A 25,497-nucleotide genomic window follows, 5' to 3' on the forward strand; every position below is an offset into this window, starting at 1 on the left:
AACCCATGAAACAAATAATATTCCTCTTTGGAATTTCATTTTACTCCCAAGCTATAAAAGCACAGCCTGATAGCAGTGACAGAGCTGCTGACAGCACAATGGTGGCATGGTGTGAGCAACAGTGATGAGGAAAAACCCTGAGTTTCTCAAGGACCCTGCAGCCTATCTGAAACACCACAGACTGGTATTCTCGGTCACAATGCCAAAAACAGAGCTACTTCTATACTAGATAAATTTCCAAGGGAAATCCCTGCATTTCATTCCTATGCCTTCACATGAGCCCTTGAGGAGACTCCACAGATGTCCAAAAGCACTACTGGGAAAGGATTTGCTAAGACGGCTGAACTTCTGCGTGGCAGAAAGGAATCTCTTGGCTTTGCTTTGAGGCCTAGTAGTCACGCCAGGAATCAGGCTCTTCAGCATTTCTACATGAGCCAGGTAGAGGGAGCACTCACCTTGGAGGAGGAGGCAATGGAGTAGTAACGGGCCTGCAGACGTGGCAGCAGTTCACAGAGGTGGTCAATGGGCGGTCGCAGAGAAGGCATGTCTTGCAGGATGGCTAAGATGTTCCTCCTGGAATCAACGACCCAGCTAAGGTAAAACTCCTACAGGTGAATAAACCAGAGCAAGACACAGGTGAAACGTTATGGTCTGGGTTATACAAGAGGATAAGATAAGGTCACCCAAAGTCGCCTATCCACCCCCCACCATCTGGCCTTACACCAGTGACTAGGTCTCCTCACACATGGTCCTTTCTGTTTGGACCCTGAGGGGCAGCTTCTTGAAGTGGGGAAATAGTAACAGGCTCAGGAGGACAAGCCTTTCATCTAAAGGCACTTCTTAGCCTCATCAGAAACACAGTGGGTTGCAAAGCAAGGACCAGGCCACATGGCAAAGCTATTTCTGCCTAATGGACTGAGTTTATCTCCCAGGATGAAGAGAACAGCCCAGCACTCACCTTCCCCTCAGCAGCAGAGGAAGCCATCTTGCGGAGGCAATCCTGCTCACTGGCATCTGTGGCATACTGAGCCAGCTCATATAGGACATTGGTACGTGGCGGGTTAGTGATATCTAAGTAGTAGGTCAGGGCTGTGCGGTAAGAGGTGGGGCAAGGGAATGGATGCTTCTTATTGGATTCCTCTGTAGAAGAGAGAGGAGGGTAAAGATCAGAGGCGCTGTTGGCACTGCAAGCTGTTGTGCTAGGCCAAAAAAGATGACGCAGGAAAGGCCAAGTGTTGTAGTGGAACTGATTTCAGAGCACAACACATTACATAATGACCCACTGGCACAACAGCTCAAAACACTGAGACAGGATGATTCACACATGTGGATGACTATGGGTCAGTTCTCCTGTTGCAAGGTCAGCCATGCTAACAGACCTCTTGGCTACCCTGTAAGAGCAGAGCAGTACATTCTAGATAGCAGAGATGGGAAAGCTGGGGTCATTATGGCCACCCTACTGCCTGCTCACCTCCATACTTCTTTACCGTTTTACAGTCACTACAATCAGACTCCCTGAGGGCTGAGCAGCCAGGAAGAAAGCTCTGCCTGTGATGGGCCTTCTCACTCTATGATCTCAAGGCACTTCACAAAAGCTGTAATCAGTCTTATCTCCCCGTTTCACAGAATGGGTAACAGAGGCATGGTGAAGGGAAGTGACTTTATAAAACATGTTTTAATGGTTTGGGTTACAAAAAGACACTGGTTCTCTGTCATTACGCTAAGTTTTTGCGCTTTCAAAGGAAGCCCTGTATGTATTTAACCTAGGGTAGGCAAAATATGACCTGCAGGCTGGATCTGAACCACTAAGTGATTCTGTCCAGCTTGTGGTGGGTCCCTTGGCTCCACCTGGTCCAGGCACAGAGGACAGCCCAGGCCATGGTGTGTGTGGCTGGTCCCATCATCCCCAGGTGTGCAGGTGCTGTTTGGTGCAGAGCACAGCCCACCCTATTCCTGTGCATGGCTCTTAGGCATGCCAGGAGCTGCTGTCTGTGGGCCAGGTGGCATGGTGGTGGGCAGGGGCAGCAGTGGCCAGACCTGACTTCCTCAGCAACAGCTTGCTCTGCCCTCAAACCTCCAGCTACTTCAGCCAGTGCCTCTGTTGCTGCCACTGGACCCAGCCCCGCTGCCCAGGGCCGCCAGATGGAGCAGGTGGTAGGATCTCCATGGAGACTGAGCTGGGACCCCCACAGGCAGCGTGCGCTCAACTGGGCAAATGGGATGGGCCACGGGCAGGTGGAGAGCGGTGTCCAGCAGTGAGACAGGCGGGTGGGGCCGGGATTGCAGGGCAGTGACAGTGTAGGGCCAGGGCCCAGGGCAGAGCCATGATCTGCAACATGCTTGTTCCTGCAACAGGCACCAGTCGGTCCCTACCCATGGAACCAGCAACCATCACAGGAATGTGTGGGGAGCAAGCTCTGGCTCTGGTCTGGGCCCTGGCCCCACACTGTCACCACCCTGCAATCCTGGCCCCATCTGCATGTCCCGCTGCCAGACACTGCTCATCGCCCACCTGCAGCCCCATCCCATCCACCTGGCCAAGGGCACCCAGCCCACAGGAGTCCTGGTCTGGTCTCCATGGAGACCCCACTCACCCAGCACCCTGGCAGCAGGTGCAGGGCAGATGGGCACAAGGCCAGATACTATCAACTAGCATCTCCCCAACTCTCACCCTCCCCCAACAGTTCACCAAAACTCCTTAACAGCCCTCCAGCCCAAATAATTCCCCACCCCTGATTTAACCCTTTAATAACCTGCAAAAATGCTCCATGACTCACCTCTCAGGAATACTAAGCATCAGCTATCTAAATGGAAGTTAATTCAGTACAATACACTAAGAAAAGAGACCTTTACACCAGGAGGGGCCACAAGCAAGCTTCATGGCACTGTAATGTGGACCAGAGAGGGCGCTACAGATGGGGATCTGCAGTTTGCTCAGTATATTACAGTAATGTGTAAGTAAGCTGCCAGAACAAGAGCAAGGCCTCAGAGCAACTACCCGGCTGCCCATGAAATCTTTTGATGGCTAATGTCTTCCTCCTCCTCCTCTGAATAATCAATTCTCAAAGGAGTCTTGGCATTAGGAGAGAACTGTAGGTAGAAAGGGTGCACACACCACAGACTCCCTGCCAGTGGCATACAGATGGGGGTGGGCAGGGGGCCAAGGCCTCCCATGTTTTGTGTGGCCTACCCACCTGCCCAGCGGGTTGTGGGCTTCTTTTGCTGTTCCAGCTGGAAATTCCAGCTGCCCCTCTTTTCCCCATGGCTGGTGTACCACGCTGCTAATTCTCCCACAGAAGTGCCGTGGGGTAGGAGGCAGCGCCCTGCACAGGCTGATTTACTTTGGGACCTGCACCCTGCTCGGATCATCCCGGGGTGGGGGCCAAATACAGGCACTGGCCTCCGGGCACTGGAGACGCATGGGACGCCACTGCTCCCTGCTACTGTTCTGTAACTATTGTAAGCTGGTGTGCTGGCAGAGAAAGGCTGGAGGCTTGGCTAACTGCCAAGAACATTCTTTCTGAAGAGTATATGGCACGAAGGGCACTGTCTTTGCATTTCAGTACACTCCAAGACAGAACCTAATACTTCTGTTATTATATAAGGGCATAAAGGAATTAATATTCTAATTGTGCCAGAGGGGGATCATTGTGCAAATTGGGAGGTAGAGTCAGCCTGGTATTCTAAGTTACAGACGTGTCAGTTGCATAATTTTGATGCATACAACTGACACAAGACCTCCCCAGATTGTGTAATGACATGGCTGCTAAAGATTATGCAGAACTCAAAGTAGCCTAGGTTCCTCCTAACAGCTTTACAGGATCTGGGAGACTGAACTAAGACAAAGTGAAAGTTAAAGAACATCAAGCATTTGGCCTCATGGAACAGAAATGCCCGTTGTTTGGACTGTGATGATCTCCAGGACCCCCAGTCATGAACCAAAGCTCCTTTGTGTTATGCACTGTACAAAACAAAAGACAATTCCTTTTCCTGAAAGGAACACCATACTCTGGCCCCGGGGGAAAGGTAGGAGGAGCAAGTTCACTGCAGCAATTCAAAGGCCAAAGGGTGGATGATAAAGATTAAATAAAAAGATCCCTCTGTGGAAAAATACAGGCATGAGGGTATAAATACTGTCAAAAGCAGCTCATCAGTTTGTCTCATGTGAGGGGCACCCTTACAGCATAAGCACAGAAAGAGGAGCACTTGTTCAATAGTCTGCCAAGGGACTGATCTCAGTGGCATCACTCACCATCCAGATTGTTTAAGGACATGATTGTATCCAGGTCTGCTCCCAAAATCTCACCAATCTGGTTCACTAATGTTGAGTCATTGGCTGGGTAGACAGCAACATGGTCCCCAGATTCATACCTGGAGAGGGTAAAGAGGATATATTATACAGAGCTCTGGTGTTGGCGCACATCCAATAAAATAGGCCCAATGAAGTCAGCTAGGAGGGGAGAGTGAAGTATAATATGCAAACAGTGTCTTTTCCAGTCTATACTGAACTGCTACTTGCATCCAGCTGGAGGGGTCAGGGAGCCACACAGTGCTTGTTCCAGCTGAAGGGAGAAAAGGGAGCCAACAGCTAATTTCTTTCCGTGTATGTGCACTAAATGCCACTGTAGAATAATGAATCCCAAAAGGTGCCTTTGCAGGAGCTTGCTCTCTTGATATTTCTCACTTACATATACAAGCATCCTTTGCCATGGGCTTAGTTCTGCAGTTAAACAGAGGTAATTCTGTACACTTGCATCACTGCATTAGACTAATCGACAGCCACTGGGACTGTAAAGTGCTTACAAAAACACCTGTCCCCCTCACGTAGAACACAGTGGCTGTTCTGTGATGATGTAACATGGTACTGAAACTGGCAGAAAACTACTTCACAGAAAAAGCAAAATTCAACATCGCAAAATTACCCTAGTCTCCAAAAACAACCTCACCCCACAAAAGGAGCCTGCATATATTCTTGGCACTGAGGTAAAGGCAATAGAAAACATCCTTTCTAAAGCTCTGGATGAGTCAAGCACACAGATTCCCAAACCTTCTGCTACGGTGCTGCTCACCCCTTCCCAATCCCAGCAGTCCATTTTCCAGGAAGGAGTACCTGACTTTGGAACCCGAGACATCCAGTTCCAAATGCATGAGGTGTCTCTCTCCACCCTGGTTCAGTTTTCTGTTCTTGGTCACAGGCGCCAGGAAAGGGTTCTTTGCATCAAATGGGCTAGAAGGAACAATGGATTTCCCTTACAAGTGGACTTTACAGTACCTGTATCCCAGAGTATGGAGAAGTCAACTGATGACTTAAAACCCAGTGAAACAGCTGGCTGGCTTTGGCAAGAGCAGTAAAACCTGCTGAGGTCCTTAAACTGTATCCATCTGAGCCCCTAAAGCCCCTTCTCCTATACAGAAAGGCTACAGGTCATCACTCCTCCCAACACCCCCTAGTTAACTGCTGTAACTCTGCTACCAAGTCACAGAAGATGAAAACAAGGCTGCCTGGGATAAAGGTATTGACAGGTCTAGAAGTCTTCATCTGGCTTAATGTAACAAATCTAATTTTTCTGTATGTGGTAGTGGATTTGGTCGGGCTTCTGGCCTGCTTGACTAGGAAAACAGACAGAGACCAGAAGTGCTGATACTGCTTATTTCAGTTATATGTTCTGAGATGAGGAATCCTGCATGCCTTGTTTTGTCTTGATATATTACCCTGTGCACAGATGTTTTCTTTAAGTAAACTGTCTGTATGGCTGTGTGTGATTTACCATTGTTTTGTTTCTCCAAGGTCATATTTTTTTTCTCTTTCTCTGTCTTAAGTATAAATATGCTTGTAAACTTATAGAGTTCGAGAAATCCTTTGAAACAGACAAGTGGGTGATTCCCCTTGCTGTATGGAATGTTCCCTGTGATCACAGTATAGCCCTAAATAAAGAAAAGCTGGCTCTGTCAGTTCTGATTCAACCACAATGTGAAGTTTGATTTCTTCCACATGTAGATACACCTCAACTGCAAGTGATTCCTGGAAGCTTCAGTCATTTCCTGAGGGAATACAACTTTGACAGTACAATTCATTCAAAATAAAACACAGCAGTTAGTCCTCACTCACAGCACAAAACTAAGCAATCCTCTCCCATCCAGTTACAGGTATTTTCATAGCACACATCTCCAGAGCATCTGACCTCATGTGTTAACTAACTTAGCCATAACTCCCTGGAAGGAGAAGGAAGGAGGACTGTTCCAAATGAGGAAACAGGCATAGAGGGGGAGTGGGGACAGTTTCTGCCGGGGCCATCCAGCCAATGAGAATGCAGCCCTGATCTCGCAAATCCCAGGCTCCCCCTCTCAGATGTGCACTGGTTACAAAGAAGACTCCAAGTGTGCTAGATTTCAATTCCTTCTTGCCTGACAGACTTTTGCTAGTCCACGGATTTCAAGCCCCCTGCAGCTAGCAGGAGACAGAAAGCAGAGTCCAAGACCTTTCACCCATAAAGAGTATTACGTCACAGCCTCTGGAGTTTCACAGAAGGCAAGCTGGCATTACTAAGACCAGAGCAGCACGCAAGCCAACACAAATTATCAATACCACTGAGGCTAAGTCCTGGCAGGGTGCCCTCTCAGAAAGAACCTGCACCCCCTCCCCCTGCATCAGGTGACTCCTCTGCTGGAACACAGCCCGAGAGGCCAGCCTGCTGAAGGCTAACATGGAGGGATGCCTCAGAAAACATGGGCCCTGACTTTTCACCTTGAGTGAGTTTCAGTCTCTCTGCTCACATACCAGTGGTTGCTGATCACTATCTCTCTGCAAATTAGTGACACTATCTCAACATCCTGTGGGAGTAGGCATGAAGAGATGTTGCAACATGCACTTGGCTTATCCAAAAGCATTTGCTACAATGCTTCCCGAGCAGGAGTGGCACTGCATCCTGCGTTCCTGAGTGGCCACCTGCTTGCAGAGGAAGCTCACAGAGCACTGAATCCCTTATGGCCATCATCCTGGGACTTCCTTTCAGCAACTACTCCCAGAAGGGCATCTGAGAAGAATAACAATTAGGCAGCTTCCCCCTTACACCCTCAGTCCCAATCTGAGGTAATTATATAGCCCCCATTACCAGCGTCTGCCCACCTCACACTGCGGATGGAATGTACTGATCCTCCCAATGCCGCCCAGGCACAACAGAATTGCTGTTAGGCTCATTTATATATAAGTAACCATGGCAGAGAGGTTGACTGATCTGCCCAGATCACAGGATCAGGCAAAGCAGCCACTCTCCACACTCCCCCCCTCTCCCCCATTCTACAGTTTGCCAGGATTGATTTCACCCCAAGGAATGAGCATCCAGTCACACTGACTATGACTAGCCAATCAGGGTGCCCACCTTGGCAGCCTAGTCTTACAGTTATTCCTGACACTGATCCTAAGTTTACCTTGCTACAGCTGAACCTTATTACTTTTATTAAGGACTGAAGGGAGTATTTCATCCCTTTGCCCTTCAGAAGCATCCCACTATATCTGCCAACAGCTGTCTTCAGAGATCTCTGTTTCCAACTGAGCCTTTCTGTTGGGCTTTGCTGTAAACCCAGTGTATTCACCATTCAGGAAAAGTGAAATAAACCCAAAATACCTCAAGCCATGTTCCAACTGCAGTGCTGATGCTACAAGATCATCCTAACCTTAAGGACCGTCATTCCTTCTTTGGATCCTTCTTTTCCCAATTGAGAAAGCATGAGGGCAATGATGCCCATCCCAAATAGACCTACTCCAAGTTCTGCATAAACCAAAAATCTCTTCACCTTCATAGCAATCTTTCTCTGAAGCTCCAGTTGGCCCTTGAATAAACTACTGAAGCTACATGAGTCCCAGATCTTAGAGGACAAGCCAGCTGCCTCAACCACAGGATGGTAATTTTATTTTTTAATATCAACCATGGTGTTTTGCAGTCACACAGTCAACTAACAGGGCTTACTCTGTGTCTGCCAAAAAGACCTGTATCCAGAACTTAAGGTACAGAGCCCACATTGGCACAGGGGTACTACTGACAGTAGTGTGTTTATGTGGTAATGCAGGGTCCCACTGCAATCCCAAATGCACAGCCTGAATGAGCAAGCAGAAACCCACCAGAGCATATAAAGCCAGCCTTTCACTAATATATTGTTATTTCTTATTATTGGGATAACAGCCATGGTGTCCATTCAGGGATCAGGGCTCCACTGTATTACGTGCTGTACACATAAGAGAGACTACCTCTGTCCCAAGAAGTGTGTAGTCTGTAGCCTTCTCTCCACTAGTGGTGCGGGGTTAAGAAGGCTGTGCTGGAGAAAGGAGTTTCCGCACAGCGTTTAGCACAATCCTTTGTACAACACAGTCCTTGACATTTCTATCCTGACCACTCTTTGCCAAAGCTGCCTGGAATTGTCTGGTACTCACGGTTTCTGGCTCTCGTAGCTCTTGAGCCGGCCCATCTCCCCAGTGTAGACTTTGTTCATGTTCATATCTGTGTGGACAACCAACTCATACTGACGAATGCTGGAGGGGCAAAGAGAAAGGAAGCAAGTGTGAATCACAGGATTTGGACCAGACACCGGAGAACATCTGCTTTACTGGATCTAGCCACCCACCCAATTCTCCCCATTAAAACTGTTGTTCTCCATGCAAGGAAGGCACTATTGGGGAAGGAAGTGACTCAGTGCATTTTCTAGCACTCAGCTCATTAGTTCAGATTAGGCCACCCATGACATGAGATGAAATTCTCAGTCTAATGGCTTAGGAAACATAGGCCTCAACTCAAAAAAGCCACTCAGCAAACTGGCAGGATTCCCAGCTTATTCAGAAGAGATTTCAGTCAGAGCCACCCAGGGAAGCTTCAAAGGAGGAAAAAAATATGCAGTTTACTAGGTCCTGAACTTTGATGAACCTGGGAATCTTTATGATTCATTAGCAAGTATACTTTGCAGAACTTTGCTCCAGGCAGTTAATCAATGCAAAGTTCAGTCGCTTTGGGCAGTAGGACAAATGTTTCCAGTTTATGAACTTCACAGGAGATGGGAGAGCAGAAGGAAGGAAACCATTATCTTGGCTTTAGAGTACAAAAATAAATGTGGCAGTACTTACAATCTACTTTAAAAACTCATTTATGAAACTAATCCTAAGCTTCCTACTGCAAAGAACAGAGCCCTGGGACAGCTTTGGAGTTACTGTTTGTAACCAGAGACATCACCACAACCCACCACGCTAGATGTGGATCAGGGTAAAGACTGCCAGATTTAAAATCTAGACCAGTGATTCTCAACCAGAGTGCTGTGGCACCTGAGGTGCCTTGAGATCCCTTCAGGAGTGCTGCAGGATGCCACACAATGATAGCACTGTTAACTATGCAAACATGATTGACAAGTTAAACCCAGCGATTTCAGTTAGGAATCTAGTGTTAAAAGTATCCGGACCTGTTTTAGTCTTTGTGAGTTCTCTGCAATAGAAAAATCGCTCTACTATTTCTCTGTAGTCAAAAACCAAGAGAAGACTAAGAGCTGACATTTTCCTGGTGGGGAGGAGGCCTTGAGTATGTCAAAGGATAAGACCAATTGATCTGGACATTAATGTGACAGCAGCCAGAGAACCCACCAGCTTTACAGCATTCCATCAGAAACAATGAGTTGTTTTTTTTACATACGAGTTAATTTAGCACTGACAGAAAATAGTTGACAATCTTGGGAGACTCAAGGCCTCCACTATATGTTGCAGCTGGTACCATCACTGGCTGGCATATACACTTCCTCTTCCCAAAGCACCACCAAGCTGACCACACACATAGTCCCTGACTCCTCTGCAGAGATGCTTCTAGTGGTGTCTGACAGCAATCATAGTGTGTGCTACTGGACCTTAGAGTGAGGGACAGTGGTGCCATTTAGGGAGGGAATGGCTCTAATACACTATGGTTTTGATGTACTGCCTCTTTGAGAGGCTTCTGACAGATGCTGTCAGGGTCCCCCTTGCACTCTAACGGCACTGCACATGATACATCCTTTTCCCTCGAGCTCTGAGAGGACTGTGTGGTGTCAGAGTTCCTGACACTCCAATCTATGAATGAGTTGGTTCTGAGAAAACCCTGGTGAAACAAAGCATTTCACTGGGTTACTGAAAAGCTCTCTGGAGGAGACAGAAGTACATTTCCTTGGGTCCCGCTGCTGTTGATAGGGAGCTGCTGTGCAGCTTTACCCTGGACAGAAGCATAGGTTTCACAGCTTTCATAAATTTTAGGGTCAGAAAGGACCTATTAGATCATCGAGTGTGACCCCCTACCCTGGGCAGGAAAGAGTGCTGGGTTCAAATGACCCCAGTCAGGTGTTTGTCCAATCTCCTCTTAAATACCTCCAAGGAAGGAGACAGCACCACCTTCCTTAGAAGCATATTCCATATTTTGACAACCCTCACTGTAAAGAATTTTTTCCTCATGCCCAATCTAAATTTGTTCTCCTTCAGTTTGTGGCCATTGCTTCTAGTTACCCTGATGGGCATCCTGGTAAGCATCTACTGTTCCTCGCAATGAGCTTGCAGACAGCCACAAGATCACCTCTCAGCCTTCTCTTACAGAGGCTGAAGAGATTCAGGTCCCTCAATAGGCCTTTTAACCAGATGGGTGGCCCTCCTCTGAGCCCTTTCCAGGTTATCTGCATGCTTCTTGAAGCACGGCACCCAAAACTGGATGCAGTACTACAGCTGTGTCCTGACCAATGTCATATACAGGGGAAGTATCACCTCCTTAGACCTATTTGTGATGCACCTACTTATGCAAGAAAGAGTGTGGTTAGCTTTACTTATTGCTTCATCACACTGGTGACTCATGTTCATTTTGGAGTTGACTACAACTCTGAGATCCCTCTCCACTGTTGTGCTGCTCAGTATGGTACCTCCCAGGCTATAGGCGTGTTGATGATTCTTCCTCCCTAGGTGCAACACATGGCACTTACCTTTGTTAAATTGAATCCTATTCTGCTCCACCCATTTCCTTAGGCTGTCCAAATCAGCCTGGATTCGCTCCCTGCCCTCTAGTTTGTTTACCTCCCCCACAGTTTGGTGTCATCTGCAAACTTGGACGGGGTGCTTTCTAATCTCTCATCCAAGTCACTAATGAAGATATTGAACAGTACTGATTCCAGGACAGAGCCTTGGGGGACTCCACTGTCCACATTTCCCCAGGTAGAAACCAACCCATCCACTACCATTCTCTGGGTGTGACCCATGAGCCAATTTTCCACCCACTGGACTGTGTAATAATCGACATTACAACTGCTTAGCTTATTTATAAGAATTGGGTGTGACACTATGTCAAAGGCTTTTTTAAAAATCTACGTAAATAACATCTACTTCTATTCCTTCATCCAAGCATGTTCTAAAGCTAGTGGCTGTGGGAAGGCCAGGCTTTTAGCCAATTTGATCTGACTGCCCACACCATGTGGACAAACTAATACACTGGGCTCATCCACCAGCTACAACCACTGAGGTAATGTGACTTGGGCAATCTGCCTCCCCACTAACCTGCACTGAAACTCCTGCTCTCCTTGCTGCTTTACTTTGGATGGAGTTCAAGGCACGGGTTTTCATAGATTTCATAGACATTAGGGCTAGAAGGGACCTTGTAAGATCATCGGGTCCAGCCCCCTGCCCAAGGGGCAGGAAGTCAGCTAGGGTCAAAGGATCCCAGCAAGATAAGCATCCAAATGTAACTTTAATGGTTTTAACTTTAATGACAGTCCCATCCTGATCACACTGAGCTTCAGGTTCCCTGCATGATTAAATCATACTCCCAGGCTGGAGGGGACTACAAGGGTCATCTAGACCAGCCACCTGCAGATGCAGGATTTCCCATTCCTCAGACAAACTGCCTACCAACTTCTTGAAAACCTCTAAAGAATGAGATCTCTCTGCTGATGCCGTAAGATGGACACCTACTGGACCCAGAAGTTTGCCCAGACAGAGAGACAATTGCTCACACAATTCTCTCTTCTGTGGGTTTCAGGAAGGTTTAAGACTATTGTGTACAAGGGGGCCTGCAGCAAAATGTTTTAAGATTCTATCTGACAGATAATATACATGGATAGCAATCAGTGAGGCAGTGTGACAGGCTGGCACTTGACACTCAAAGGCAGATGTTGTGTTGTTATATCAGAATGATAATGCAATTAGGAATGGCATTGCAGCTGGGAGACAGATGAGAGGGAGGCCAGACAACTAAAATGTCAGCATGGTTTTTTTTGTTTGTACTAGGACAGCTAGTTATTAAGTGTGGGGTGCCATGAAGCAGAGAACTCAGAACAAATCAACCATTGGAAACAGAGCCACCAAGTTCTGAGTTTGAGTCAAGCTTATTTCTAAGCTTGGGGAGCAGGACATGGGGACCTGTTTGAACTGAATCTAAATTTTATTTAAGTGAATGCACTCACTTAAAAGGATGCATCTCCCCACTATTTTTCAATTTCAGTAAGGTGGGTTTGCATAGAGTTGCTCTTTGAAACACCATCTCAGGCCTGAATAGGGTCCAGATGGCAGAAGACCACTCTTCACTTGGGACTGCTGCAAGAAACCATGCTAATACCTCCTCGGCTGCCATGCTCACCTGGACTCATCTCCTGTAGCTTCCACGCCAAAGTGCTCACAAACTGCTGGCCAGAACTGCTCACGCCAAGTAATGAAATCTTCTTCTAGGCTGTGCAGGGAAAATGGAAAGAGATTTACTGTCCTGTCACAGAGAGATGCAGGAGAGGAGTGTTTCCACAGCAACGCCATAAAACATTACCCATTCTAATTTCTTTCACCCTCATCTTGTTCACAAAAGTGACCAGGGAGCTGGGATGATGCTCTTATTCAGACACAGCTAATCCAAGGATGCTCATTTTTCACGCTATCCTCACTGACTCACCTAGCACCATGGGACATCAGGAAATGTGGGGTCAATTGCAGTTCATTTAACCCTTCCTAGTCCTTTATACTGGACCCCAGGAAGGGTTATAAGAGCACAGTGGCATAGATGGGAACATACCACACCTGTTCTTTTAACTCTGCTGTTCCCCAGCCAGTTTTGACCCCATTAACAGAACTCCAGGCCTAGGTTGAAAGACTGCAGGCAAGCCTAACTTGAAAAGTTCAGAGGTTCCACATTGCCACTAATTTATTTAACATATTTAATTTCAGAGTACAACTAGACAAGGCAATCTCAAATCTTGTGCAGGCTCCCATCTCCTGAGAGAATCCCAGGCACGATTACACCAGTGCATGTAAAGTCAATCAGAGCATAAGGGACACTAACGTATCAGGACAGACAGCAGGGCATGGTAACACCTAAGAGACAGTACTGCCCTGCCCTGCCTTCTGAATCTGAGAGGCACACACACCAGGTCCCAACTAACCATGGCCAGGTACATTTGACACATACATCAGTGAGTTATGCAAACCAAGATCCCCCACAATAACTGAAACAAGCACCTGTGGTCTGCCCTTCCCACGAGTGCACATCTACAGTGCACGACTCACTGCAAGCTGTCCAAAAATGACCCATTTGCCTCTGTCCACTTACTTCCCATCATCATCACCCAACCCCAGCTCAAAGATTCGCTGGGCTCCGAGCTGCTCCAGTCTCTTGTCCACATACTTCCCCATTGCGTTGAAGTGCTCGTAAGTCTTGTTTCCAAGTCCAAACACCTGGAAGAGATTGACACTTTGTTTATTCAGGTACAGCTAATGAATTAATGCAACAGCTCTAACACCACAGAAAGATTATAAAATTAATAGGTCTCAAGAGCTCAAATAGGAAGGAGGGGAGGGATCTCTGCTTACCAAGGCCTGGCTGGCTAGGGAGCTCCTGGCCACAAAGAACTTCCAACCTTTCTTAGTTTGCCAGCTCAAACTCCACCCAGGCCCACAACAATCAAAACCTCTTACCTTCTGATGGCTATTTACCATTGTGTGAGGTGAGCTGAAGGCCAAAATCCAGGCCCAAGTGTGTGGGTTATAGAACCATTATGCAAAAGAACCACTACCATTAGCCAGCCCTTGAGACAGGAGTGGGCAAAATACAGATCCAGCCTGCCAAGGGATTTTATCTGGCCCCCCCACAGATCCCTCAGCCCCGTCTGAGCCAAGCAGGGGTGGGGTCAGCCCAGGCCATAATGCACGCAGCCAGTCCTGCCACCATTAAATCATGTTATCATTAATACAACTAGCCCACTCTTACATAGCACTTTTTATCAGTAGGTCTCAAAGTGTTTTATATAAAAAAAGAAAAAAGCTAGTGTTGCTACCCCCAGCCACCCACTGGACCGATGGCAGGGTGAGGAAGAGAACCCAAGTGTAAGTCCCAGCCTGGTGTGCTGTTCATGGAATATCAACACCTCCCATAAGCCATGGTTTGAGAAAGTTGGTGGGATAACTTCAGTGCAGCTGGCACTCATCTCCCTGGTGTTATGCCTTTTCTGGGGACAAATACAGTACTTGGATCTGCCTCTCCCATCAGCATCAAGAACTAGTATCCCTTCTAATCCAGCATCTGCTTTGGAAGGGACAGCACGGGAGTCATATAGCCAAAGGGGTTAAACATACAGAACATGGAACGGAACTCTGGCAAAGGATTATTAGCTGGGGAGTTAGGTAGGGTGGCACCATCTCATCCAATTATTAAATTTAAGTATAGAGAAGGAACATATATCTCTTGGAGAGATCTAATTTGCAGGACAGTATCTGACCTAATAGTGTCTAATTAGCCTGATGAACAACAACAGATACTTGTAACTCAGGTAACAGCCTCCATGTTCAAATGCAAGTGAGAGGCTGTCTGCAGCATATTGGACCCAATTATGCTTCATAATTTAGAGATTCAGGTAGGAGACCTGACATACTTATTTAAAGCATGCAGAGCCATGTGTGCTGCCATGTATGTGCAGCGCATACTACCAAGATTTGTGCATGGCACAGGCATGCAAGCTATAAATGCCAGGCATAAAAATTCCGATTGCACACTGACCTATTGGTTCAAGTCTGTCTTGGGTAACTATGTGGTAAGGGCTGTGGGTGGGAGGAGGGGTCATGCATAAATAAGATGTAAGCAGTAAAGCAGTTACTTACTGCATACTTGACACCAGACAAGTCCACATCAGCCTCCTGCAGCCAATCATAGAAGTCTTGGGCATTGTCCGTGGGGTCACCCTCTCCATATGTGGCCATGCAGAACACAGCCAAGGAATTGTCAATCTCAGAGAGGCGGCTCAGATCAGACTAGAAAACAAAGCCACAGAAATAAAAGTCCTTGAACATACCTGGCACTTTCTATCCACAAGGACCCTAAAACATATTACAAACCATGTATTACTACCATTAAAATGCAGCTTACTTCTGGAGTGACAGCCATTTTGATTTTTCCAAACTGCCCAAAAGGGGCAAATCTATTGGCCAAGTCTCCCCCTCACCCCCAGCAAAAGAGATCTGGCAGCTGGGGTGGAGGGAGAGGAGGGAGCCTAAACCTCATAAACAGGGTTAGAAGAAACCTCAAAATTATTCCAATCTCCTGCTCAAAGTAAGAAAAGAGTTCCGACCACTGAGCTATAAAGCCAATATAAGCCTAGCTCAGTTCATAACTGAGCCATTGGAACAGACCTCTAAAGCAGGGATCCACCACAAGTTCATGCCCACAGGGTTACTCACACCAGCCAACTGGGCCCTAGATTTGACTAGCACAGATGGGTTCTTTGTCACATTCTTCTCTGTTCTGTATCTTTCAAGGTCCACAGTTACATGGTACTACGAGAAATCGCCAACAATTCATCCTCTCTTTTTCAACTAACTTATCTCCCTCTAGCTCAATTCCAGCACTGGCCACTGACACTGATCACATGCTTTTGGCACAGAAGGAAGAGTTTTTCTCTTGTACATAATTCTAGTCTGTTATAGGTGCTGCACACAGTGAGGTCTCATCTGATTTACCAAGTCATATTCCTCTGGATCAGCTGCGAGGCCCCTCATACCATAACGATGGGCATCTTTGGAAAGGCGGTTGGCAAACTCCTCTGCTGTCCCAGTCTGGGAGCCATAGAATACCACTATGTTTCGCCCCTGAAAAGAAAGTGAAATATAATTACATACAAAATGTTAATCTGGGCATTCCCTTAATACAATGTTGACACTGTATTAAGGGAAGGTTAACATTGGATGGATTGGTTAAGGGAAATGACTGGGTGTCAGAAAAGCTGGATTGCATTCCTGGTTCTGCTGCAAACCTGGGATGGCAATATCTATGCTATGGTGCTCCTACCTGTGCAGCAGGGATAGCAGCAGCCTACTGCATGGGGAACTGGAAGGCTAATGATTGTCACTGCAGAGTTTCAGTGAAGGATGTTACACATATCATTCATTCATAGAGAATCTGTCATGCTGGAAAAGCAACTTCTTTAAGGGGAGGCAAGAGAAAGCTTTTTTTAAGGACATTTTGGAAGCCTTTGAAAAGTGCCCAGCACACATTGGTTCTTCCATAAATAATGATCAATAAGTTTTAGGCCTCCCACATCTTCCTCCTACTCTGATTTCATCTGGCACTTCTCTTTCTTGCCTAACGCTCTTCTAAATTATCTTTTCTTTTGTAAAAAAAAAAAAAAAAAAAATCCTCTACCTGGCAAGAAAAAAATACCAGCAGACTGCTCTACCCTTTCCCTCCTTATTTAAATTTGTCCATCCTCCCAGATGTCTGGCCCTGAAAATATTTGTCAGTGGCAGACCCAAGCCTAAATCCCAGCCAACCAGTTCTGCAGCAACGAGTTTCCTGCTTCCCACTTGGTACAGAGGGCCAATCACTCGCACATGACTCCCTGTTGGCAGGAATCATTGAAGGCAATTCTCATTGGAGGAGAAGGAGAGATTCTGTTCCCTCCACACCCATTAGACAGGAACAACCCACTCCATTTCATAATGTTAGAGTAGAGAAAGGAACTAGCTTACCGTCTTTTTCATCTTGTCTACAAAGCTGCTGTCTCCTCCTGAAGAAGAGGAGGAAGAGGTTCTGAAAGACAGAAGAAACCTGCCTTTAGAGCAGGGTCGGGCAATTATTTTGGGCGGAGGGCTGCTTACTGAGTTTTGGTAAGCCATCGAGGGATACATGACAGGCAGCCAGGGGCATATAAATATTAATTTTCTAAATTTTTTAGGGGCCCTGTGGGTTGGATAGAATGGCCTGGAGGGCCACATCCGGCCTGCGGGCCACATTTTGCCCATCCCTGCTTTAGAGGTATGTTCTAATTCTCCTTGGATTAAGACAGGGTGCAGAAGAAGGTGGAGAGCCTGGAGCTGGTGGGAAGAAGCCTGTTAAGGTATTGCCACAAATGGTCCTTGACTGGGCTAGTAAGCACCCCTGCTTCATGGAGGCAGAACAGGGCTACAGGTAAGAAGAGCCATGAACAGGCTACACTGCTGCACACAAAGGCTGGGATTCTGGACCAACCTTGAGATCCTACCTACGTGGAACCCAGAGAAAAGTGTGCATGATGGTGTGGGACAGAAGGCATCACTCCCCATTCCAAAAGAGCGCAGGTGCACAGACCCATAATTACAAACTGATTTAACTGGCTAGAGACCAACTGTGAACTTTCTCTTCTCTCCTGTACCTCTCCCAAACCAAACATGTGGCCCCTACATTTGAAAATGCTCACTAATGGAGTCAGACTAGCAAACAACTATATCAGAAGTACAAATCTCTCCATGGTGGTGGAACTCCATGCTATGCCTCTGTGACCCCTTGATTATACAGGCAGTCCTTAACTTAAGATGTTTCGAGTTACAACAAACGGCACTTACGACATTTATAAATTGACACCCCATTTCACCTTTCTAACATCACTTTTAACTTTACAATGCTTGACCTGACGCTGTGCCACATCTGCGAACAAGTTCGCTATGTTGCCCATCACCCTGGAGAACATCTGTCCAAACTTCCCTGGACACTTTCTTCAAAAGGTCCAACCAAGAGCTCTTCAAAAAGTCCAGCAACGGCACCTCAAAAAAGTCCTTCCAAATCAGTATGACTACTATTTACATAATAAAATATATTAATGTAGCTGTATTACTCGTCTATAATTGATCGAATACAAAATTCTGGGTTATTTTTGGTGAAAATAGGGTATTGGGCCTTGGTTCAGGAAACAATCCCCCATTTATAACATTGTTCCAATGGGAAAATCAGTTCCGAGTTCCGACGTTTCAACATAAGACATGGTTTTCAGAAACAAATTGTGCCGTAAGTCCAAGAACTGCCTGTATCGATGGGTAACTTGGAACATAGAGAGAACAAGTAATCCCATACCCATACACTCCCACACACTATTCCCCTGGTCTATCAGGTTTTTAGTTTCAGTGCACCACGTAACTCTCCAGGCTTTAGTGACCCCCGCACCCTTAGGCACTGAAACACCTTTGCAAATTTGACCTTAGGAATATGTGACTTTAAAAGTAGATTTGACAGATGTTCAGAAGACCATCACATGGAGAGGAAAACCCAGTTAGCTGCTTGTTTGCCTGTTCCCAGAAGGTGCTTCACAAAGTTATTTAAACAAAAAAGGAAATGGATTGAAATGCATTTATGCAACATTAACCTCTGAACTCACTATGGCAGGAAGAAAGCGTCTCTAGCAGAAGAGGATAAGATAGCAGCATGAACAGAGGCAGCCTTTACAGCAGGGGTGAGCAAAACATGTCCCATGGGCCGTATCTAGTAGAGGTGCCCCAATACATCGGTCCAATATCGGATCGGTACCAATATAAAGAAAATTATCTATACTGGATATTGGCCTTAAGCAGCTGATAATTAGGCCAATAAATGTCCATGCTGCAGGCAGTCACAGTGCAGCACGTAGGCAATGAAAAGACAGCCTGCAGTGTAGAGAGCTGCCTCTAGCTGGTAAGTTAGCAGATCAAGGCCCTGCCATGAGGGAGGCAGGGGCTGGGGCAGGGGAAAGTGCTGCCCAGTCAGGGCAGGTGGATGCGGGATGAAGCCTCAGCTTGTCCAGGGGTGCAGGATGGAGCAGGGCTTGTCGGGGGGTGGGGGGGAAGGCGGTTTTCGCTGCCACCACGCGCGGCTCGTCCACTGGCTCCCACTGCTGCTGCTGTCACTCATCCGGGAGGGCACTGGGGGGCGTCTGCCCCCAGATCTGCACAAGCAGGGCAGGCTGGGGCCATTCCCAGCACAGTCTAAGCTAAGCAAGGTGCGTGGTGGTGCTGCTGAGAGTGGGGGGCTGTAAGGGGGCTATGGCAAATTTTGGGGTGGCTGCAGCCCCCTCCCAGCAGCGCCGCCCCAGCCAGCCCAGACTCTGGATCTGTGTGGGGTGGACTGAGGCCAGTGCAGTTCCCAGTGGAGCCTGGACCGGGCAGGATGTGGGGTGGCACCACTGTGAGAGGGTTACAGGCGAGGCTGCAGCCACCCTGAAATTTGCCATAACCCCCTCACAGCACCCCCGCTCCCAGCAGTGCCACCACCCGCCACATGCCCTGCCTGAGCAGCCCAAGCTCCGTGGGGAACAGCCCTAGCCCCAGCCTGCCGGCACACACCCCTCCCAGGTGAGTGACAGCAGCAGCAGCAGGATCCGGCAGACAAGCTGCCAGACCAGCTGCACACAGCGGCGGAAGCCACCTCCGCCTACACCCTCTGGATGAGCCCTGCTCCATCCCATGCCCCCCAGACGAGCTGTGGTTTCATTCCCGGTCCGCCCTCCCTGACTGGGCAGTACTTACCCATCTCCTTCCCTCATGGCGGGGCCTTGATCTGCGCCCCCACATCCCTTCTCTTCCCACACCAGAGTTACCTGCTGCAGGCAGTATATCGGATATCCGATTGATATCGGATGATATGCCTCCTTAAATATTGGCATCGGCCTCAAAAATCCCTATCGGTGCACCCCTAGTATCTAGCCCACAGATGGATTCTATCTGGCCCAGCAGCCACTGCCAGGAGCCTGAGGAGGGAGAGCTGAGCACAAGTATGCACACTGCGTGGCCCGGCCCAGCCCTGGCTATGGCAGAGTGGAGTGGTGCAGGGTGGAGCCCTCCCTCAGGCTCCCAGAGGCAGCTGGCAAATAGGATAGGAGTGGAGCTTGAGTAAAGCAGGCATGGCAGTAGTGACTGGGGCAGCGCACGAGGTCCGAATGGTGGCAGCAAATGTTCCCCCACCCCACCCCAACCTACACCCCTGACAAGACCTGGCCAAAAATGTCCCCATCCCCCGCAAGCCAAGTTGGGGCAGCATCATGTCAGCTGGACAGCAGGAGCACCACCGTTGCCCAAGGACTAGATCCTCTCCCCCGGCCTCAGCTCCAGCCAGCTCCGAAACAGCAGCGCCCCCCCCAGCACGGAGGCAGCCATTGGAGACTCCTATGTGGAAGTGACAAGACCCCCTCGCTCCCTCCACCCCATACTGGGGTTAGGTCCCGTCATGGCACTGCTGCGTGGGACATAGACAATAGAGAGGCAAGAGGAGGCAGCCCAAGCTAAGACTGCATGTGAGTGAGCGCCTCCACCCCACTCTCCTCCTAGGAGGCCCCACTGTGAGGGGAGAGGGGGGAAACCCCTCGCACAAGTGGGGGTAGATGGGAGGGACCATTTTGGGGTGGGGGGGGGAGACAAGGATTTCCCATATGCAGGTAGTACATAGCTAGAAGGGACCATTGCAGGGGGAGCAGGGGGAATTTGTGGGCACCATGGGAGCACCCCCAATGTGCTGTTCCAGACCAGACGGGGGTGAGGGGTGAGAGGTTTGGGCTGAGGATGCCACCTGGTCTGAGTCAGGGACAGCTCCATTTCCCCATGGGGAGGGGAGGGGGGAAGAAGCAGAAGATGAGCACGTGGAAGGAGTGGGGGGTTGGGAGCCCCTCCCTCCTCCAGGCCCCTTTCACAGGAGCAAAGTGAGTGCATGAACTGGGCTCCAGGCTCTGTTTCCTCATGCAAGCAAACAGGTCGATCTGGCTTCTGGCACCAGGTGTTGCCTGTTCTAAGTCACGCTGTGTGGCCCAGCCTGCTTCAGAGGACTCACCTGGCAAAGCCCACAGCTTTTTTAGTTTAAAGTTCCCTTAGGTGAATGAAAACCACCCAGGCAGGGTGGCTGTAAGAAGCCTGTAAGAAAACAGGTGCTCTGGGGGTTTTAATTATCTAGATACAATATGCATTTGTGTGTGAGGGGCAGCGTTCTGCTTTACACATGTACGGGACCAAGTTGCACTGCCTTGGCCTGCTATTGAAGCTCAAGCTGTAGCAAGGGAAGTTTAGACTGGATATTAGGAAAAAACTCTCTCATGAGGAGGCTAGTGAAGTACTGGAACAGGTTACCCAGAGAGGTGGTGGAATCTCCATCCCTGGAAGTTTTTAAAACCTGGCTTGACAAAGCCTTGGCTGGGACGATCTAGTTGGAGATGTTTGAGCAGGGGGTTGGACTAGATGTGACCTCCAGAGGTCCCTTCCAACCTGAATTTCCTGTGATTCTATGAACTGCACCCTCTCTCACCCCCCTCAAACTTCCAATCCTCAACAGGTTACCAAAACTGCTTAAGTGGCCCTCCAGCTCAAAAAATTGCCCACCCTTGCTCTACAGTTAACCTGATGAGGGCACAACAGCATCCTTATACCTCACATTTCTTAACTAGCCCCATGTGACTTTCACTGAATTAGGCACACATATGAAAAGGTGCAATTCCTAACAGCCAAGCAGAAAATCTTTATGTACTGGAAAAAACTACACTTCTACATGCATAGCTTATTTCCCTCAGGAAGGGGCTGGCATTAAACTTCCAGGAGAAAGCACAGCTGGATTTCTTTTAGAAGCTCCCTGCTTAGTTTAGTATGTCAGTAGTTACAGTGGCACAGTGCTCCTCATAGAGGCCTACCATAAGTAGTAGAAGTGACCCCCAGCTGGGCATCAAGGTTATGTCCCTCATCCCCAAGTCATCATGCACCCTTGCAGCAGAAAAGAGCTGGCAGCTCACTGAGTTGAAGGAGGACACCTGGGCCCAGTAAGACAGTTGTAGGGGAGGGGGGAATTAAGATGACCCAGACAGGAGTTTGCAATGAGTGAATTTATGCCTGGGGTATAAGATCATTAGAGGCAAGGGGGTTGATGCTTGTGTTTTATATTCAGGTTTGGCCAGAGACCTAGGTGAGGCAGACCAAGGCTGAAAGGGCTAAGGGCAAGGTATTGAGGCTGCAGCCTACACGAAATTGAAGCCAGAACAGGTTTGGCCTGAAAGGCTTGAAGCTCAGCAAGAGGGCTGAAGCCCAGGAGGGACAGAAGCCAAAGTACAGCCAGGAGCCCTGGAAATAGGGAGAGCCTTGCCAAGGCCAAGGGCCTGGCAAGCTGAGAAAGCCAGGGCCAGAGGGCCCAGTGAATGAAGGCATGAGTGTGGCTCTGCAGGCATCTCCAGACCACAATTATAGCCCCTAAAAGACTTCTAGGGCCAGGAGGTTACATTTATTTTCTGTAGGACCACAACTGATATTAATAAAGCCAAGAAGCAGTGAGAACTGTGTTAAAAGGGAAGCACACATTAGACAGACATAAGGAAGCAGTGCTAGGGAGAAGCCCTGAGGACTGGGCCAAGAAGGAAGGTACCAAAAGGAGCCACTCTGGCTGCCAGAGGCAGCATCCCAAGGCAGTCAAATTAACATTAAGGCATGGGATGTGAGAGACAGGTGGTTAGGGAGATCAAATTGCAGCAGGCAAGTCTGAACCCCAGTGGGTGTTGGACACCATGGTTAGACCCCCAAACTGCTACACCCTCCTCTTGGGGATGCCTTAATGCTATGAAAGCTTGTAAACTGGCTGTTCAATGCCAGAAAGTCTTGGTCCTTTTGGTTGCTCCAGAACCTCTGATTCAGATAATTTGGATATTCAGTATGAATCTTTTCTGACACCTATTCTTGTTCTTTCCTCTCACCAAAAAACACCTGTAAGATTCCTTCTGGGTTTGCAAGACTTCCCTGGAGCAACGTTCCTTCCCTGGTACGTTGAGTCATAGTCCTGTGTAGAAGTACCTGAAGAGCTGTAGACTCTGGAGCTCGATGGCAGGTGGGGAAAAACAAGCTTCTTGCTTCCCCTTTGCAGACAAGCAAGCAAAGCTCTTCCATCAGTTCCCAAGACAAACAGATTTGAGGACAGCACGTTTAAACAGCCACATCTGCCTCAGAAAAGAGGGGTATGACAGCCAAGAATGTGTGGTGAGAGCTTCTAGAAGAAGCCCATGTTCTTCTGTGGTCCCTGCTCAAGCTGGAATACATCCGTTTGGCTCTCAGAATGAACCATTTCCATGAGAGCTGCCAAGAGCTTACAGAGCTCTGGGAAACTTATTCCTGGTCAGAGCTCAAGTGAGTCGTTAGCAAGAAGATAGCTGCCCTGTGAGTGGTGAACCCCTCTGGTAGGCCTTGTGTCTATGCTACAATGGCAGTTGCCAACAAGATCCTTAGCACTGTGCAAACAAAACCACACCAGTACAAACTGCACCTATGCCCAGAGTTTGCACAGCTGTGGCTTTACTCATGATGAGAAGCTGAGACAGATAAGGCTTCATCTACACAACTGCACCCTCAGTAGAGTTGTAAGGGTTACACTGGTTGAAGGGAAGCACAGGACCCTGGAAGCAATACATATTAAATGCACCCAGTCTTAGGAGAATGGGAGAAGCGTCTGCTTTCTTGTTGTAGGCATGTTGGATGCTGGGGTCTTTTCACAGAGAGCCTGGCGAGTGCCAGGCACTGGCTTGTTCTCATTCACTGGATGCTGCATTGGTAGCACACAGGAGGAGAGAGAGAGGAACATGGGACCCGTTCCCATTTCTCTTTCACAATGGAAGAATGCAAGGCTGGATCTCCTGTGGGAAGAGAGCAGCCTCTGGGCAAAAAACAAATGGTTTTGGCTTTCATCCATGTAAAAATGTACAGAGCTGTCTAGCTAACAGTTTCCTAAACCATGTGGCCCCCTCAGGGAGGGATGCTAGAGAACATGGCTCAGCTCATCCCTGGAGCAAACAAAATGGCTGTAATTAGATCTTTTTCTCCAGGCACTCCTTCCCACCCAAAACTAATGAACTATACCAATTCCCCAACCTACACCAGCAAAGATCAACTTCCTTTCTAAACGAAAGAGCCCCCTCACAGTGATAGGTTAAATGCATCAGGAGAAAGCCCCACACAAGGAGGTCTGAGCTTTCAATCAGTCACTGCCCTCTGGGTAGTTTACTAGTCACTCTAGATTATCACCCACTGCTTTAACTGGAATTTCACAGGGCATTTTACAGACTACAGCCCCAGTCCTGGAAAGGTTGCCAGATGTGATGCTGGTCCCATCTGTTCCTGACTTCAACAGTAGCTGCTTAAAACTGATTAAGAGGAAGACCATTAGGTTATAAGGAGGTTTTAGGCTATTTAAAACAGAAGAAAGAAAAATGTTTTCATACTGGGTGCATGGAGTTTGTGTCCATTTTGAGGTGTGTGCTGGTGTGTACTTTTACACACACACACACACACACACACACACACACACACACACATGCACGCACACACTTCCAGCCTTTAGGATATTGTGGCAATGGGCTCAGACAGATTTGATAACAGGTCAGGTCTACAATGTGTTTCAAAGAATCAGCACTTCCTTGCCGTAAAATTACAGCACTATGAAACAACATGAGAACTTGACTGTGAAAATGAATAGAAACCAACAATTAAAGAAAGCTGCACTGAGTCCCTTTTATAGCTCAACAGGAAAGAAATTCAAAATAAAAAGGAAACCTAAAGGATGAAAGATCACATTCAAATGCTTTTGGTTTTAATTATCTAGATACATTGTTTGTAACACCTGTAAGAAAACGGGCAGGTTGGGGGCTTAGCTGGTGCTAATATGCGCTTAACCTTCAACTCTCAAGTTTGTTTCTCTCCTCAACAATAATCCAAAATACCAAGAACTTTGGAGACAATTCCTTCTTTTTGAGTGCAAAACCAACCGTAAAAAAAGGGAGGGAGGATGAGAACCACCAGCCCAGCCTGATGAGTGTGTAGAGATCTCTATCCCAAATCACCCACTGTCTCAGAGAGCTCCCAAGCAGCTGCTTTCCAGGAAAGCAGACTTGGTCTCTAACATATATTAAAGCAAGACACTTCAGACCCAAAGTCACTCTAAGTTAAAAGACAGAAATGTCCAAGAACCCAGAGCTGTTTGCTGTAAGCAGGACACCTTTCTCCCACCCTCAAAGCTCAGCAGGAGGTTAATGTAAAGTTAAATGTGGATGTTAAGAGAGAGAAAAGACTCCCATGAGTAAGATGTACAGTTTGCTGCTCAGAATGATTAACTCACCTCCCAGCAGCTGGGTCCTCCTGTGGCCTGGAGTGTGCACATCCCATGGTCAGGCAGAGAAAGAAAAACATGAAAGAATCCCACAGCCTTCCTGCCCCTCAAGAAAGAAGCAGGGCGGGGGGGGGGGGGAAGGAAAAAACGGCAA

At 47.9% G+C, this 25,497-nt stretch overlaps 1 protein-coding gene across 3 annotated transcripts in view; it reads right to left on the minus strand.

The window, feature by feature from the left end:
• Positions 1-25,497, minus strand: part of LOC109293510 (NADPH--cytochrome P450 reductase) — a 73,522-nt gene that overhangs the window by 13,274 nt on the left and 34,751 nt on the right. For all 3 annotated transcript variants that reach the window (XM_019511499.1, XM_019511500.1, XM_019511498.1), the window contains exons 3-12: positions 16,976-17,036; positions 15,968-16,096; positions 15,113-15,262; positions 13,569-13,693; positions 12,612-12,701; positions 8,429-8,527; positions 5,111-5,227; positions 4,253-4,371; positions 959-1,140; positions 456-605 (exon numbers count right to left, since the gene is read on the minus strand). In XM_019511499.1, coding sequence (XP_019367044.1) covers positions 456-605; positions 959-1,140; positions 4,253-4,371; positions 5,111-5,227; positions 8,429-8,527; positions 12,612-12,701; positions 13,569-13,693; positions 15,113-15,262; positions 15,968-16,096; positions 16,976-17,036 — 1,222 coding nt within the window. The remainder of the gene's footprint in view (positions 1-455; positions 606-958; positions 1,141-4,252; positions 4,372-5,110; positions 5,228-8,428; positions 8,528-12,611; positions 12,702-13,568; positions 13,694-15,112; positions 15,263-15,967; positions 16,097-16,975; positions 17,037-25,497) is intronic.

The sequence above is a fragment of the Gavialis gangeticus genome, unplaced genomic scaffold, assembly GCF_001723915.1.
Source record: "Gavialis gangeticus isolate Ggan-Ray unplaced genomic scaffold, GavGan_comp1, whole genome shotgun sequence".
Lineage (NCBI taxonomy): Eukaryota > Metazoa > Chordata > Crocodylia > Gavialidae > Gavialis > Gavialis gangeticus.